General features: G+C 36.8%; 1 protein-coding gene across 4 annotated transcripts in view; it reads left to right on the top strand.

Moving 5' to 3' along the window:
* Positions 1-16,453, top strand: part of LOC136029875 (tetratricopeptide repeat protein 7B-like) — a 235,461-nt gene extending 219,008 nt beyond the window's left edge. For all 4 annotated transcript variants that reach the window (XM_065708342.1, XM_065708343.1, XM_065708348.1 and 1 more), the window contains one exon: positions 15,339-16,453. In XM_065708342.1, coding sequence (XP_065564414.1) covers positions 15,339-15,471 — 133 coding nt within the window. In that variant the 3' untranslated portion in view covers positions 15,472-16,453. The remainder of the gene's footprint in view (positions 1-15,338) is intronic.
* Positions 16,454-18,573: the final 2,120 nt, after the last annotated feature.

Below are 18,573 nucleotides of genomic sequence, written 5' to 3'. Positions count from 1 at the left end.
TGCAAATATGCCTAGGCTGCACTCTTTAGTTGGATGTCCTTATGCTTTTGGGATAAAATTTCTTCTTTGTGTGCAGTGTCCTTTTATTAGTTGCCACATTCACCTCTATCTTATGATAATATCAGAACCATAAAAAAGGATTCCAAACTATAAAAAGTTTCAAGTGATAAAATGTGACATTAGTAATTTAGTGAACGATCGTAACTTATTCATAAATTTTGAATATAATTTTACTCCCTAATCACGGAACGCTAAATCCCTAATCCCTGAAACGTTAGTGACCTGGCTGAGAATGTTTTAGGAGGATTTCTACGGAACCGTTGAGCAAAAAATTCAACTTTGCTGGAATACAACTTTTAATATTTGTAGCTTCCCGGTTTATACCTAAAACAGGTATATACATGTTTAATAAAAAGTAGGTATAGACCTAAAACAGGAACTTGCGCAGGATTTCTTTTCTTTGGGGAGGGGCAATAATAAAAATAGAGGGATGAACCCCTCTCCCCTTCCATTCCAACATTCCTGACCCAAAAGGACTTCTTTGAGCCTGCAAGGGCTGAAATTAGCTATAAACAAAATTTACTCTACCACGGGGTCAATGCCCCCGGGGGTGTAAATGCCCCTTAGATTCTGCCCTCCTATATTTTCGTGAATTGAAGCTATTGCACTAACAAGTCAATGCAATTTAGAGGGACTAAATCTAACGTTTGCATTGAAATCAAAAGAACGACGTTCCAAGAATTAGAAGTTTACATTGGAAACAGGTCTCTTACACTAGCTTTCAAACAGTTCGTGGTAACGAATTGTAGTAAGGAGCGACCCGGCTCAATATTAGCCGAAACTTTAAAAAATAGAATTTGATACCGATAGTTACATCAAAAGAATCGTATTTTAATGCTGATTTTGCATATATAAATTTCATAAAGTTTAGTCTTACCCATCAAAAGTTACCGAGCCTGAGAAAATTTGCCTTATTTTAGAAAATAGGGGGAAACACCCCCTAAAAGTCATATAATCTTAACGAAAATCACACAATCACAGTCAGCGTATCAGAGGACCAGTGTAGAAATTTTAAGCTCCTATCTACAAAAAAGTGGATATTCGTATTTTTTACCAGAAGACCGATCACGGATGCGTCTCTATTTGTTTTGTTTTTTGTTTTTTTCCAGGGGTGATCGTATCGACCCAGTGGTCCTAGAATGTTGCAAGAGGGCTCGTTCTAACGGGAATTAAAAGTTTTAGTGCCCTTTTTAAGTGACCAAAAAATTGGAGGGCACCTAGGCCTCCTCCCACGCTCACTTTTTCTCCAAAGTCACTGGATCAAAACTCTGAGATAGCCATTTTATTCACCATTGGCAAAAAACCTAATAACGCTGTCTTTGGGGACGACTTATTCCCCCACACTTATTCCCCCACGGGAGGGGCTGCAAGTTACAAACTTTGACCAGTGTTAACATGTAGTAATGGTTATTGGGAAGTGTACAGACGTTTCCGGGGGATTTTTGGGTCTTGGGGGGAGAGGTTGAGGGGGGTCTTCGTGGGAGGATCTTTCCATGAAGGAATTTGTCATGGGAGAAGAGAATTTCAATGAAGGGAGCGCAGGATTTTCTAGAATTATTTAAAAAAAAAAACAATGAAAAAATAAATATGAAAAGTTTTTTCAACTGAAAGTAAGGAGCAGCATTAAAACTTAAAACGAACAGAAATTATTACGTATATGAGGGGTTCACCTCCTCGTAATACCTCGCTCTTTACGCTAAAGTATTTTTAGTGATGCCAACTATTTATTCTACGTTCTTAATGAAAACGCTCTAAAAAAATTAAAAGTTCTGGTTATCTTTTTAAGTAAACAAAAAATCGGAGGACAGTAGGCCTCCTCCCTTGATCCTTTTTTCTCAAAATCTTCCTATTGAAACTATGTGAAAGCTATTTAACCAAAAAAAAAACTAATATGCAAATTTCGTTTTAATTTATGTGCGGAGAACCAAAATACAAACATGCATTAATTAAAAAACGTTCAGAAATTAAATAAAATAAATAAGATTTTTTAACTGAAAGTAAGGAGCAACATTAAAACTTAAAACGAACAGAAATTACTCCGTATATGAAAGGGTCTTTTCCTCCTCAACGCCCCGCTCTTTACGCTAAAGTTTTTTACTGTTTCAAAAAATAGAGTTAAGAGAAAGAGTCAAACTTTAGCGTAAAGAGCGGGGCGTTGAGGAGGAAAAGTCCCTTTCATATACGGAGTAATTTCTGTTTGTTTCAAGTTTTAATGTCGCTCCTTACTTTCAGTAAAAAAACTTGTTTTTTTTTTATTTAGTTCACCTAGTGATGATGTTAATGGCGTTAAGTAATGTGCAAATTTTACGATATTTTTTTTTCAGGAGGGCTCGGCTTGCAGTTTTAGTAATGCAGTATTAAGCATGCACATAAACCAATTTTTTTTTGGGTTGTTTAGTTGTGTCTTCGTTATGACTTATTCAGGCGAAGTCGGCAGAGTGAAAACGGCTTTCTGGTCACTGGATTTGACTTCTCCGCTTCAAACGTGCCTTATTTGGCTTTTGAACTTTAAAGTACCAATAGAAACTGGAGCTGCCACACTTATTCCCCCACGGGAGGGGCTGCAAGTTACAAAATTAAACCAGTGTTTACATGTAGTAATGGTTATTGGGAAGTGTACAGACTTTTCCAGGGGTATTTTTTGGGTCTTGGGGGGAGAGGTTGAGGGGGGTCTTCGTGGGAGGATCTTTCCTTTCATATACGGAGTAATTTCTGTTTGTTTTAAGTTTTAATGTCTCTCCTTACTTTCAGTAAGGAGCTTATTCAGTAATACTTATTCAGGCGAAGTCGGCAGAGTGAAAACGGCTTTCTGGTCCCTGGATTTTGCTTTTCCGTTTCAAATGTGCCTTATTTGGCTTTTGAACTTTAAAGCACCAATAGAAACTGGAGCTGCCAATAAAAGTCAAAAGACAAAAGTGACGTGGCCTGAAAAAGCCATCATAAAGACATGGCTTTGTTGGTGGGTAAAACTAATAGCTGTGTCTACTCTTGCATTTTCCAGAAAATTGGCATCTAAAGCCGTACGTCTCTTCATTTCCCTCTCAGGTGAAGTTTGCCAAGAGGTGTCAGAACTGATGACCAGTCAATACACGTCTTGATAGGGTGTAGCCAACACCACCCTAATTCGTTGCACTTTGATTGGTTATACATTTTGACATCACATTGTCAAATTCGCCTTAGAAAGTCAAATCACGACCCGGCGGGAGTACTATCGAGTGTTATCAGAGCAAATAACGGATCATTCTCAAGAAGGCTGGGGCAGAGACATTCCAAGGAAATATGGGACCTGGACTGAATTATTTCTATTTATTTTTATCAGCCTTTTTTTTAATTAAATCCTGTCCCTTCTTGAAAAATAGAAAGCTGATTTTCCTTTTGACCTTCTTTAATCTACACTCCTAGCAAGTTCAACCCAGCACAAACAACTCTGTGTACATCTGTTATTGACTATGGATCTGTCCACTAGCTTTTTTTTAATTTACCACACCTATGTTTACCAACTAGTCTACTAAAAGGGGTTTGTCCTTTTTTAAAAGAATAAATACATAAAAAACAAGTTTTTTTTAACTGAAAGTAAGCAGCGACATAACGAACAGAAATTACTCCTTATATGAAAGCGGCTGTTCCCTCTTCAACACCCCGCTCTTTATGCTAAAGTTTGACTCTTTCTCTCAACTCTACTTCTTAAAACAGTAAAAAACTTTAGCGTAAAGAGTGGGCGTTGTGGAGCGAACAGCCCCTTTGTGAACGTTTTTTTGTGAACGTTTGTGAACGAAATTTGTGAACATTTTTGAATTAGTGGATGTTTTGATTTTGGATGTGAATAATTAAAATTTATTAATTTATTTTTTGGCTAAATGGCTTTCTCATAGTTTTGATCGGACGATTTTGAGAAAAACAGGAGCGGTGGAGGAGGCCTAGTTACCCTCCAATTCTTTGATTACTTAAAAAGGCAACTAGAACTTTTAGTTTTTTACGAATGTTTTTATTTGTAAAAATATACTTAACTTACGAATTAACTTGCGCAACGAACTTCTATATTCTTATATTTTTATTAAGTATATGAGGGGGCTCACCCCCTTGTCAATACCTCGCTCTTTACATTAAAGCTTAAATTTTGTCCCAATTCCTTAAGAATGACCCCTGAATCACAAAGGCCGTAGAATAAATAGTTGAAACTACTAAAAATACTTTAGCGTAAAGAGAGAGGCATTAGAAGGAGGTGAACCCCTCATATGCGTTATAATTTCTGTTCGTTTTAATTTTTAATGCTGCTCCTTACTTTCAGTTGAAAAAACTTTTTCATATTTATTTTTTCATCGTTTTTTTAATGGTAGAAAATCCTGCGCCCCCTTCATGAAAATTCTCTTCCGCTATGACAAATTCCTCAGTGGAAAGTTCTCCCCACATAACCCCCTCCCCAAACCATAAAAACCCCTGAAAATCTCTGTACATTTCCCAATAATCATTACTATATGTTAAAATTGGTCACAGTTTGTAACTTGCAGCCCCTCCCACGGGGACTGTGGGGGAGTAGTAAGTCGTCCGTAAAGACATAGTTATTTGGCTTTTTGACTATGCTGAATAAAATAGCTATCTCAGAATTTTGATTCGATGACTTTGGGGATAATTGAGCGTGGGGGGGCCTAGGTGCCCTCCAATTTTTGGGGTAACTTAAAAAGGGCGCTAAAACTCATGATTTTCTCTAGAATGAACCCTCTTGCGACATTCTATGACCACTGGGTCGATACGATCACTCCTGGGAAAAAAAAAACACGCATCCGTGATCTGTCTTGTTGCAAAAAATACAAGATTCCACATTTTTGTAGATAGGAGCTTGAAACTTGTACGGTAGGATTCTCTGATACGCTGAATCTGATGGTGTGACCTTCGTTAAGATTCTATGACTTCCAAGGGGTATGCTCCCCTGTTTTCTAAAATAAGGTAAATGTTCTCAGGCTCGTAACTTTTAATGGGTAAGAACAAACTTGCTGAAACTTATATATTTTAAATCAGTGTTAAAATGCAATTCTTTTGATGTAACTATTCTTATCAAAATTCCGTTTTCTAGAGTTTCGGTTACTATTGAGCAGGGTCGTTCCTTACTACAGTTCGTTACCACGAACTGTTTGGACAGTTTAACATTTTGTTTGAAATCAAGAATAATTTGAATGATTTCTGAATAAATATAGCGTAATACAAAGATAATTCTTATTTCAGAAAGTCTAACGCTAGCGCTGATAGAGCCGGATTCGCTTCTTACGTCAACAACGAACAACAAAAATCCTTCAAAACTAATTACAAACGAAATATGCCATATATAATATGGCTACACAAATAGAATGTCCCTTATTTATTAAAAGAAATTAAGGTTTGGTAAAAAGGGAGAGAAAAGAGGAGAAGGAGATTCACTTATCTATCATATCAGTTATGCAGTGGTAAAAGTTCTTCAATATCTTTCTTTGGAAAAATTTAGGAAATTAACAATGGGGATGTTTGTTGAGTCGCCTCAGAGGAGGCCTGGTCTAAGGGGGGAGGCGTCTTGGAAAAAACATGTTTCTCCAGGGAACATGGAGATCACTGTGGGCGAAACGTAAGGAAGTTTTTGTTCTCCTTTCCTCTAGTGGAACCATATTTGCTCTGCGAAGGGTGATATAAGACACTTTACCCTCACGAAAAATAATTCTTGTGAATCTTTTTAATATTTTTTGCCTTAAAATGTTCTTTAATTTTCCACCTCCTCCCTCTCCCTTTGTAATAACGTCTGATGTGAAACCGAAAAATAATTATGTCTCTTTCAACACAATCGCTCTGAGGAAGTTGGGAGAGGACAAAGGGGTATTGCTAAAAGTACATAGGGTCTTCAAAATCCAAGAACCAGCCTGTGGGATGGATTTCTTCGTGTCACCTCCCTACTTTTTTAATAGCAGTACAATTCTAGACTAAATGCGCATGTCAAGTCATAGTAGCGTATCTCGGTATTGCAAGCAAAGAAATCCACGCGATATTGGATTTAGCCTATAATGCATTTGTCTTTATGTGCCGTCTCCTAAATTCCAAGTTTTCTCAAATGTTTTGACTAAAGGCTCCTTTTAATTTTCAGTTGCCTATTTAATGAAAAGAAAGATCAATAGAAAAAACATTAAAATATTACAATTATAAACTAAATAATAAGCTATTAAACTGCAATAAAAAGTTGCATTAATAAAAAAAATGCATCAAGCCCCTGTGAGTAACCGGCTCCAGGTATGGCTTATGCTTATGTCAGTCGTCAATTAGACTATTTGGTGAGTTTTCAGTTGTTTTGTTTTATTATTTTGAATTATTGTGGAAGCTACTGTGTGTTTCTGCTAAAAAAAAAAAATAATAAAAAGACGAAGAAATGGGACAAGTTTTTTTCCAAGATGGCGGAATAGATTGACACCTAAGATATTGGTTACGAATCCATTTTAAAGGTTATTTTTATTCGGGAGACCTCTCTCAGCAGAGCAACTATTGCTTCCAGGATATGTTCCAATAGGAACACATCTAATCCAAGACTGCATTTAATTAAAGACGTCGCATCTGCTTTCTGCTAACGGGGATAACATTGGTATCTGATTAGGGCCAATTTTCTTTTGAGAGTGGTTGTTTTATGTTCATGAAAACGAAAAGCCCGATGATAGCATACGAAAGAACCTTCATCGGGTTCATTTCCAGAAGTCAATTATCATTATCGACTAATGATTATTTGCTATTACGGTCATCCTAAAATGGTAGACAACAATAAATTCAGCTACACATTTAGGTGGATAACGTTAAATTCAGCTACATATTTAGGTGGATAACAATAAATTTAGCTACATATATAGGTGAATAACAATAAATTCAGCTACACATTTAGGTGGATAACATTAAATCAGCTACATATTTAGGTGGATAACAGTAAAATAAGCTTCACATTTAGGTGATTAACAATAAATTCGGCTACACATTTAGGTGGATAACGTTAAATTCAGCTACATATTTAGGTGGATAACAGTAAAATAAGCTTCACATTTAGGTGATTAACAATAAATTCGGCTACAAATTTAGGTGGATGACAATAAGTTTTTGCACATGTGTAGTTAAATGGGCCAGCATTGAATTCCCTTCTATACTTGTAACAGTGAGAATTGATCGCATTTCTTAGTATCTTTCAAAAATAAATGATGATTGATTATTTATTGTTCATCAGAATTGGTTTCCAGGAACGTAACCGTTGTGCTATAACAAAATTATCCATATTCTTGACCAGTACCACCATGCATAACATAACATTCATAACATAGCTCATATTATCCCCATTTTCCTCCCCATCATAAGTGGTCACATACATTTCATAAACGATCCCTTTTTTTTAAATATCTTTTACAGATTTATTTTCGTTTTTCACCGATTTATATTTTGCATATTAACGCTTTACTATCTTGGAAACATAATAAAGTGATTTATTACTGTTCATCATAATTGGCTTCTGGAACGCACCCCTAGTAGTTCTTTTCGGCCAACCGTCTTGGGTTAAACCCAAAGCAGGTCATCCGCGGTTGGGGTGGGAGAAGAAAGATTTAGGATAGAAAAGGAGGGTGTGTAGCTATGTTTGCATCAGGCAGCTTGGTGTTGCGGTGAGTTGTTAATTGTAGTAGCAGTAATATAGTCTGAAAAGGATATTTTGCCACCCGATTTTTTTTCCTTTTTTTGGAATGGGGGGTGTTTTGGCTAGAATCTTGGCTCGTTTGGTGTGTCTCCCCATAATATTAGTACTAATGAATACCCCTAGTTCAATGGATGTGACAGCTATTATTCAAAAGATGACCAAATTTCTTTCAATAATATTCAAAACAATTCAAACCTAAAATCAATCGCAATTTCTTATCATTTTCTTGATGAATTTCACAACGATAACATATAGTCTTAGTGCCGCAGTATACTCGCCCATAGATAAAATAAATGAATAAATAAAAATAAAAACATGATTAATGTATAATTCCTCTTGCTTTTAACGTTGCACTTGTACTACAGAAATGGAGGATTAGAATGACAAAAAGTAGTTTTAAAAGGCTTTATCATCACTAGTTTATTAACAAATAACACTCACTAACATTAATTGTGTGTGAGCTTTTTCTAAGATTCATCATCAGTTAGGAAAATTCCAGCTCTAATCTTCCATCTTTACAATTTTATAAAGTTATGCCTATGAATTTTACTTACAGTTACAGGAGCAAATAGATAGGGTACCAGGTAGGAATTTGGTGTTTTTGTTAGGAGTTTTTAACGCCCAGGTTGGTAGAAATAGGGATTGTAGGAAAAGAAAACAGTGATGGTTATAGAGTTTTGCAATTTTGTAGGTATAACAACCAAGTTATAACCAATACGGTGTTTGGTCACAAAATGGCCCATAACACGTTGACAGGGTTTTCACGCGATGGTAAGACAGCAAACCTTATTGATTATGTTATTGTAAACCGAAGACTAGCAGGATCAAAATCGAGATACTAGGGTGTATAGGAGTGTTGTTATTGATGTTAAAAGTAAAGATCACCATCTAGTAGTGTCTAAGGTTAATTTAAAGCTGAATTTTCAGAAGGGTAACTACCTCCCGGAAAGTCATGATGATGGTAGACTCCAGGATGAAAATTTGAGAAAAACCTCCCGGGAACAGTTGAATACTAAACTTGAGAGTTTAAAATTTGCCAATGCGGAAGATGGATGGAATAATTTTAGAAAAACAATTTGTGAAGTTACTGATGGTGTCTTAGGGAAGAGTGCTAAGACTGCAACTAGGAATATTAGTGAACAAGCTTTATGTTTAATAGAGAGTAGAAGGGGTTTGTAGAAGAATTATCTCAGTGATAGATTGTATGAAAACAAAAGGAATGTAGAGAAAGTGGAGAAAGTATTAAAATGTAAACTAAGGAGATGTGAAGTGGAGGCCATGGATGAAATTTCTGAGGATCTGGAAGATGCAGCTAGACGGCATAATAGTAAAATATTGTACTGGTATGTTAATAAATTGAGAGGGAGTAGTCAATCTTGACTAGTCCTAGTCAAATACAGGAATGGGGCCACAATTAGTGATAAGGAAAAAGTTAAAGAAAGATGGGCGGAACATTTTGAGAATGTGCTAAAACGAGATACAATTGCAAGACAAGATATAGATGAAAATGAAAAAGTTTGTGATACCTTGGATGTGAAGGAAGATTTGTTTTGTGAGGAAGAATTAGCGACAGTACTAAAAGGATTAAAAAATAATGAGGCTCCAGGTGCTGATAGTGTGATAAATGAGTGTCTTAAATATATGGTGGCTCTGAGGTTAGAAATAAGCTACTGAAGATTATGAATATGATTTTTGAAAAAGAGGGAAGTACCTAATGATTTTAGGAAAACCTTGATTAAACCACTGTATAAGAAAGATGACAAGAACGAGTGTCGTAATTATCGAGGCATTAGTCTGGTCTCAGTAGGAAGCAAATGACTTATTAATCTGATAATTTTTAGACTGAGAGATGTTGTAGACAAAGTTTTAAGGGAAGAACAGTGCAGTTTTAGAAAAGGTAAAGGATGTGTCGACCAAGTTTTCACTCTTAGGTTAATAATTGAGAAGTCCCTTCGTTGTCAAACACCTTTGGTCCTCAGTTTTATCGACTATGAGCAAGCTTTCGGTTCTGTTGATAGAAGAGCGATTATCCTTATATGGTATACCAGAAAAAATACATTAAATTGATTTGTGCTATGTATGAGAATAATACTGCTGCGGTTAAGGTAGGAAATAAGGTTAGCAACTGGTTTTGTATTAAATCAGGAGTTGAGCAGGGTTGTGTACTATCCCCCCTTATATGGATCATTTTGAACAAAGGAAAGGCAACTGGAGACCATGGAATCAAATGGGGCGGAAAAACACCCCAAAGTATGAGCAAAATTAATGAATTTTTAGAGGTTTTCTGATTTCAGGGTGCTAGAATAGACTTGAAAATTAATGTTAAGAAGACTAAGTCACTAAGGCTAGGAATATGTGAAGATGAAAAGGTGATGTTGGGTAATGAAAAGATTGATCAGGTTGGCAGCTTCACTTACATTGGTAGTATTATTAGTAAAGACGGTGGGAGCAGTGAAGATGTTAAAAGTAGAATAGCTAAGGCTCAGGGTTTCTTCGCAGTTAAAAAAAGTTCGGAAAAATAGGAAGATAAGTCTGCAACCCAAGATTAGAATATTGGAAGCTACAGTTATAACAGTAGTCAAATATGGCTCTGAAGCATGGGAGCTCCGAAAAGGAGACGATAATTTACTAGATGTTTTCCAGAGAGATTGCCTACGGATCCTTCTGGGTACTCGGCTGACTGACCGTATTTCAAACAGTAGGCTGTACGAAAAATATGGTTCAATCCTGCTTTCTAGGGCTATAATGAAAGAAAGGTTAAGATGGCTAGGCCACGTTCTGCGGATGAAAGATGACAGATTGTCCTTTTTGGCCAACCGTCTGGGGCTACACGGAAAGCAGGTCGTCCTCGTCCGGGTTTGGAGGATGTCATAAATAAAAATTTAAAGGAAATGGGAACTTCTTGGGAGGGTGTAAAGAGGGAGTTCTTGAATCGATTAAGTTGGAGGAGTAGCGTGCGTAGCTGTGTTAGCCTCAGGTGGCTTGGTGCTGCAGTGAGTTATTAGTAGTAGTAGTCGTATGCGTATGCCTTTACTTTGACAAACCTTTTCACAAATTCTAAAATGCCCTTGAAATTTATGGTTGTTTTTTAGAAGAAGCATAGTCTATGGTGACCCAAAATTTGAAATAGCATTAGGTTCTCTGTATTTTTTTTTATGGCACTTGGTATTTACAATTCGAAAAAATTAGAATAAATAAGGCATTTTTAACTTACGAACTGGTGATCGGATCTTAATGATATTTGATTTTCAGAAGGATATCGTTTCTCAGAGCTCTTATTTTAAATCCTTACCGGATCCGGTGACATCTGGGGGAGTTTGAAGGGGAAATCTGAAGTCTTGGAAAACGCTTAGAGTGGAGAGATCGGGATGAAATTTGGTGGGGAAATATGCACAAGTCCTAGATACTTGATTGACATAACTTGACAGGATTTGCTCTCTTTGGGGGAATTGGGGGGATGAGGACCTAGTTCGGTAATTCGGAAAAATTAGAAAAACTGAGGTATTTTTAACTTACAAACGGGTGACTGGATCTTAATGAAATTTTATATTTAGAACGACCTCGTGTCTCAGAGCTCTTATTTCAAATTCTGACCGGATCCAGTGATGTTGGATGGAGTTAGAAGAGGGAATCGGAAATCTTGGAAAACGCTTAGAGTGGAGAGATCGTAATGGTTCTTGGTGGGAAGAATAAGCAGAAGTCCTAGATATGTGATTGAAATAACCAGGCAGGGTTTTCTCTCTTTGGGGGAGTTGGGGAGGGGTGAATTCGGAAATATTAGAAAAAATGAGGTATTTTTAACTTACGAACGGGTGATCAGATCTTAATGACATTTAATATTTAAAAGGGCCTAATGTCTTGGAGCTCTTATTTCAAATCCCAACCAGATCCATAGATATTGAGGGAAGTTGGAGGGGGCAACCAGAAATCTTGGGAAACGCTTAGAGTTTAGAGATCCGGATGAAACTTAGTGGGAAAAATAAGCCCATGTTCAAGATACGTCATTGATATAACCGGCATGGATCCGATCTATTTGGGGAGTTGGGGGATTTGCTTGTTTGGGCACTTCCAGATAAGCTAGGACGACTAAAGTTGGCAGGCGCATCAGGGATCAGACTAGATTAAGTTAGAAATAGTCTCTTCCCCGATTCGACCATTTATTTAGTGGGGAGCGATCGAAAAAGATAGTTGAGAAGAATTTTATTGTCGATAAAACCAATGATTGTTCTTCTTAAGTATGGCTTGTATTCTAAGGGTATGATTCTCACTCACGGTGCGAGAGGTGTCAGGTTCGAATCTAGACCATCCCAATTTTGACATGGAGATGATCCGAAATTAGATACGTGATCAATATAGCGATCGCTGAAAGTTGGCCTGAGAATCAGGGACCCGACCAGATAAAATTGGAAGTAGTCGCTTCCCCGATTTGAGCGTTTGGGGGGAGTGGAAGGACGGTTAATTCGGAAAAATTAAAAAAAAGTGAGGTATTTTCAACTTACGGACGGGTTATCGGATCTTAATGTATTTTGATATTTAGATGGATCTCGTGTCTCAGAGCTCTTATTTTAAATCCCGACCAGATCTGGTGACATTGGGGGGGGGGGCTGGAGGGGGAAATCGAAAATCTTGGAAAACGCTTAGAGTTGAGAGATCGTAATGAAACTTGGTGGGAAGAAGCTCTTGGCTCTTAGCTCTTCCGACCACGTCTCAAGTGTCGTATGAGCTTTTGGCTCTTGTTTTTCTTGTATTTTTTTAGGATGTGGAGGCAACATGCCTCTTTAGCCTGAGTCTCGATTCTAGGGAATGCTTATTGTTCAGTGATGTGACTCGACTTGATTTATTGACAAAAAAAAAAAACGCTTATTCCCGTAATGCCAACACGCCAGAGGCATGTCAACGGGAATTTGGGAAATCAATCACGTGACAAAAATATCACAATGAACAAAAAACATACCTTTTTCAAATAGTATTAAGCAGAAAAACTAAACAAACAAAGAAAAACTAAACAACAATTTATAACTAAACAACGATTGTAACTAAACGAACCAAACCAAAGGGTGCATCCATACTCTAAATATGAAGAGCATAATATAAAGTTTTAAGTGCTTCACGAGGAATCAAATAATTTATTCTATTTAGAATACCTGTCCCTCGGGGAATTTTAATGGAAAATGCCCTCACATGATCTTTCCATATAATCATTTCATCAATAATTAATCGCTAATATTTGAAATTGGTTTCTCTTTCAATGACTACATTTCCAAATGAAAGTATCTTATTCTTTTAAAAATGTTGTATATTTGAAGAAATCATACATGACTACTATTGTTTAAATTTCTCTCAATAAAAGTCAAGATAATTCAAGGAAAATCTAATGTCAGGTGACACTTTCTAACCATTTTCTGGCCCAATTTCATGACAATTTACTTTTCTTCCTAAAACAAAAGCCAATTCGAGGATATGTGGTAAGGTATTTTGGTCAAATATATGTATAATACTTGTAAGTTAAACATAAACTTATTTCTTACGAAGGTCGGGGGTAGGCCTATTTTCAACGAGGGATTTCATCGTAAAATCGTCTACTAGCCTGTGTCTTTCTATTTGATATAAGATCAGTAGATCACTTTCTGTTTGATTACTAGATCATCTCAACTCACCAAACTCTGTACGAACTGCATTATTGAAGCTGTAATCGTGCGGAAGTCTGATTTTACCTACATCAAACTTCTACAGTCTGCGCAGACTTGTGGATAAAAGACTATTTCGTGGCTTAGGCATAAGGTTCAGGATAGAAAGCGACTTACTTTTACACAAATAAACTTTCTTATTATTACTTGCGGTAAATCTTTGACTAATTATGATGATGATGAACTAGGGGTGATTTTGCCAAACTAATCCGTAAGTGGTCCTGATCAAACAGTTCGTGGTAACAAAGTTGAAGTAAGGAGTGATGCGGTTCAATAGTAACCGAAACTCCTAGAAACCGAGTCCAAATAACAACAAATACATGGAAAAGAATCGAATTTTGATGTTTATTCAAAATATGTAAAATTCACCAATTGAATGGTACCCATCAAAAAATACGAGCCTGAGAAAATTTGTCCAATTTTTTAAAAAGGGGGAAACACCCCTAAAACATAGAGCAATCTTAATGAAAATTACACTGTCAGATTCAGCATATCAGAAAATTCTGCTGCATAGGTTTCAACCTCCTATGTACAAAAATGTGGAATTCGCATGTTTGCCAGAAGAAAGACTTTTTTTCAGGCGTGATCGCATCGAATCAGTGATCGTATTAGATCGGGAGAGGGCTCATTTTATCAGAAATCAAAAGTTCTAGCAACTTTGTTGAGTGACCAAAAATATTGGAGGGCAGCTAGCCCACCCTGTGCTCCTTTTTCCCCAAAGTTGACCAATTAAAATTTTGAGGTTTGATGTTTTTTCAGTATAGTCAAAAAATCTAATAATTATGTCTTTAAGAATGATTTGACCCCCACATTTCCCGGGGGAGGGCTGCAAGCTATGAACTTTGCCCATTGTTTACTTATAGTATTGGTTATTGTAAAAGAGAAACAATTAAAGAGAACAAATTAAACAAAACAATTTCCATTTAATTTAAATTATTATTCTAATTAAACGGCCTTTGTGATTAAAGAGTCATTCTTAAATGACTGGAACAAAATTCAAACTTTAGCGTAAAGAGCGAGGTATTGAGGAGAGACAACTCCCTCATATACGGAATAATTTCCGTTCGTTTTCAGTTTTAATGTTGCTCCTTACTTTCAATTTTTTTAATCTCATTTAGGATTCATTAACCCGACAAAATTAACCTATAAATTAAAAGGAAGTAGTAGAAATCTGAATTTGAGCGCTCCTGGGATACAAATATTTTTGTGGAAATCACAAAATACTTCTTTTAAAAAGCGAATGACGATTCTTCGAATTAATAATCTGGCTCAATAGGCTAGTAAAAAATGAATGGCATCTTTCCTGGCCAAAAACAGGATGACAATATCCTTCCTGACGCTTTACAGGATAGGTGGTCCCTATCCCCCCCTCCCCATTGCGCTTTCTGGCTGAAGGCTCATGAAACAGAGATCAGCTCTGCCTGTACGGAAGAGTTTAGCGCCGAATCCTTTACCTTTAATTTTCCTGACAAACAATTTTTTCTACCGTGTTCAACTTCAGCGAAACAGAGTTTACTTGTTAAGAAGAGTTTTGACTCAAAAATTTGTCTTTCTCTTTAATGGCTTGAATTAAAAAAAAAAAAAAAAAAAATTTGCTCAAAATTCTATATGTGACCACAAGTCTGAAAATAATCTGTACCAACCTAGTCACAGAAAAAAACCATTGAGCGTACTTTTTTAGCACATAAGTATTCGACAATGATCTTTTTTTTCTTAGATTTTACTGTAATGCTATAGTTTCTTTGGGAATCTAAAGTCTCCGCCTGAGTATAAATAAATGACAATTTAAACCTTACATTCATGTGCTATTGTTCCCAGAATTCAGAACGTCACGATTGGATATCTGGATGTGTTTCTTGTTGGAGATGGAAACGAAGCCAAATGCAGGTTATTAGTCTAATCTTTCCGCATTGCAGGTATTATCTGGGAGAAGTACTGGAAGCCGAAAGAGATTTCGAAGAAGCCGCAAAGTGTATGACAACAGCGATTGACGTTCAACGAACCAGTCCAATTCTGGATTTTGGAATTGTTCCACTTATTTTTGAATGAAAAATTAAAACTATGAATCATTATTTGCAAAATTTTGCTAATGGGGGTTGTTTGATTCTGTTATATTTTTTTTTTTGCGGTCATCTTCGTAGAAAATAATCGACCAATAAAGCTTTATCTTTTAACTAGTCTCCTCATTTTATCTAAATGGCTTAAAAAGAAAGACAAGTAGTTCATTTAAAACTCTATACTAATAAACCGATGGACAGGCCTTACTATGCCTCACGTGGCACCTGAAGTTCATATGTTACTTGGGAGTTTCTTTAACCGTAAGCCCTCATACTCACCTTGGCTAAGCTTGTAGAATTATATCGCTGGTCTCACCCAGGCGAAATGGTTACTACTACTACTACTAGCAACTCACCGCAACAACAAGCCGCCTGGGGACAACACAACTACGCACGCTCCTCCTCCATCCCAATCTATTCAAAGATTCTCTTTTTACACCCTCCCAGGAAGTTCCCATTTCCTTTAAATCTTTCTGACGTCCCCCCACCCCGGACGAGGACAACCTGCTTTCCGTTTTGCCCTCGACGGTTGGCCGAAATGGACAATCTTCGGCAATCTGTCGTCCTTCATCCGCACAACGTGCCCTAGCCATCTCGACCTTTCTTTCATTATAGTCCTAGAAGGCGGGATTGGACCACATTTTTCGTACAGCCTACTGTTTGAAATACGGTGAGCCATTCGGGTACCCGATTGACGGCATCATCAAAGACTTGATTCCCACCCTGAAACAAATAGGACTACAAGTCAAGTATGCCAACCGTGGTCATTACTCCCTTTTCTTTTTAACCTGTCAAAATGAAGTTTCTGTAGGCTAATATATGTTCCTTTCAAAAATTTTTGCACTTAATAACCGCAACATATTTTTTCTTCCAATACTTTTAAATCTTATGTTTTTTCTTCGGTTTTTTTAGATTAGAGCCTATTTCGGTTGTTATAAGGAATATCAACAAATAAATGATAAACGTGTTCTTAGTTTTGCCTTTGCTTTTTTACATATGTCAAGGAGATTGAAAGAAAAACGTTTATGGGTTGATTCTTCGATGATTTTAACATGGGAAGATGGGTATTAAAACTACTAGCCCCACTACCGTGTAGCGTCTGGCGACTTCATTAAAAAAGTAAAAAATTTAAAAATATGGGAAATTGGTATAATTAATTAACAATACAGAAGGATTTAAACTGAAATCGTTTTTAATTCAAGAGACATTTAAACTCCAAATTCATTCAGCACAAAGTAGTTCTAGGTTAACTTGGGAAAATCTTGCCAGGTTAAGCAGGTTAGTCGACTTTAAGCTGGTGGGCCTACTAGAGACTGAATTTGGATTTCCTTATCTTCCCGTGTATTCTATTGTACCTGAATCAACAAGTATGCAACCAATCTCGGCTATACAAAGTCACCAACAGTAGACGGCGCTGGAAATTTTCTTTTTGGCACTAGCGCCAGTTTCATTCAAACATTTCCCATAATCTTCTTTAGAGGTTCTAAATAGAAGCTTTCGTTTCATCAAACCATGTTTCTGCTTTCGAGTGGAATGCTCCGTTCTAGCAGGCAAGCAGGCAGGCATCACTTTCAAATTGAAGATGGACTAAAATCTATAAGTGTTAAATATATGCGGCAGTTACTCGGCCTTAGAGACTTAGAGGACTTAGAGGTACAGGTGTACCTCTTAAACTTTAAAAGTTCTGTCATTGCTAATGAAATTGGAGCTTATCCTTTGCTCCTTTCTAAGTGGTGACGTTAGAAAGTTGGCCTACGGCAAAAATATAAACATTTGAATTAAGACAGATAGAATTTTTTTTTCGACGGCAATCGGTAGTTGTTGATGAGCTGATCAAAATATATGTCATCCATTTTTTGATACAAAAATTCCTTCATGAGATATACTAGTTTGAAAGTTTGAAGGGGTTGACAACTTCAGTAGGGTACACACTGAAACCAAAAATAAGCCGATATCAATTGTGAGACATGTAGGGGACTTGTAAGGAAAGGTCAGCTGTTAGCTCATAATCATCTTCGGCAGTGAGGGGTTTGCAAATTTTGCTATTTGGTGTGCCTATTATTTGTTTCCAGTGTATTTGATGATAAGATCGAGTTGGTTCCAGTGGTAAGACATGTAGGGGAGTTGTAAGTAATAATCGTCTGTTAGGCTACAATCATCTTTAGTGAAGAGGGGTTTGTAACTTTTGCTAGTTGTTGTAGCCTACCCATACTCACTATAACCTAGAAATAAGTGTTTACGCAACGGGTACAAACGATAACGTAAAACAACGAGGCAGTTTCGTAATAATTAATAGAGTGTCATCTATGGTATTTTGATCCTGAAAAGTTACGGATAGCTTTATAATACCAACTAGATTATATAAGATAATGTTCCAAGTCTTGATCCGTCACGATGTCTTAGATTGAAAAGGATAAAGTTCAACTGGCTGCAAAGTCGATTTAGTCCCTCTTTTCGATATTCTTTTGTTATTGTTGTTTTTTCAACGCTGAGGAATAGCCTTTGATCATATGATTACTGATCGCGTTCTTCTTTGAATATAACGTTTTAAATGCTTCAATGGGCTGACAACTTCAGCATTTAACCGATAGCAAAGAAACAAAACCAAAGTGTTGCTCTCGCAACACTTTATTCGGCGAAGCCAAACAAAGGTTGCCGCAGCACTTCACTTTTCTCAGGCAATGTAGGTCTAGTTAAGTTTAAGAAATACGACGGTAGAGACAAGATTCTCTTCGGGGAGATGTATAAAATTATAGAAAGATCTCTTTTGAATTGATTTTGGAGACATTGTCCCATTTATGACGCATACACTAACATCCCAGAGAAACAGAGAGTCCACTTGTGAAAATTGTTGTGGATCAAAAACGTTTCGTTCCTTTTACTGGCTTAAACAACATTCAGGATTTGTGCTATTTTCACTTCCCCAAAATTTGACATAGTAGCAACAGGTATAACGTTGGCGCTAATTGGCCTCCCGTCCTGGCATACATCTAAGAAATAGCGTGATGGCTTCAGAAATCACGTTGCAGAAATGAATCAATAAAGTAAATTTTACCATAAATTTCACTGCAAGAGGTCTAAACTTATTTTCTTC

Source organism: Artemia franciscana, chromosome 8 (genome assembly GCF_032884065.1).
Source record: "Artemia franciscana chromosome 8, ASM3288406v1, whole genome shotgun sequence".
NCBI lineage: Eukaryota > Metazoa > Arthropoda > Branchiopoda > Anostraca > Artemiidae > Artemia > Artemia franciscana.
The sequence above is the reverse complement of the archived record's forward strand: the minus strand, read 5'-3'. Positions and strand labels throughout refer to the sequence as shown.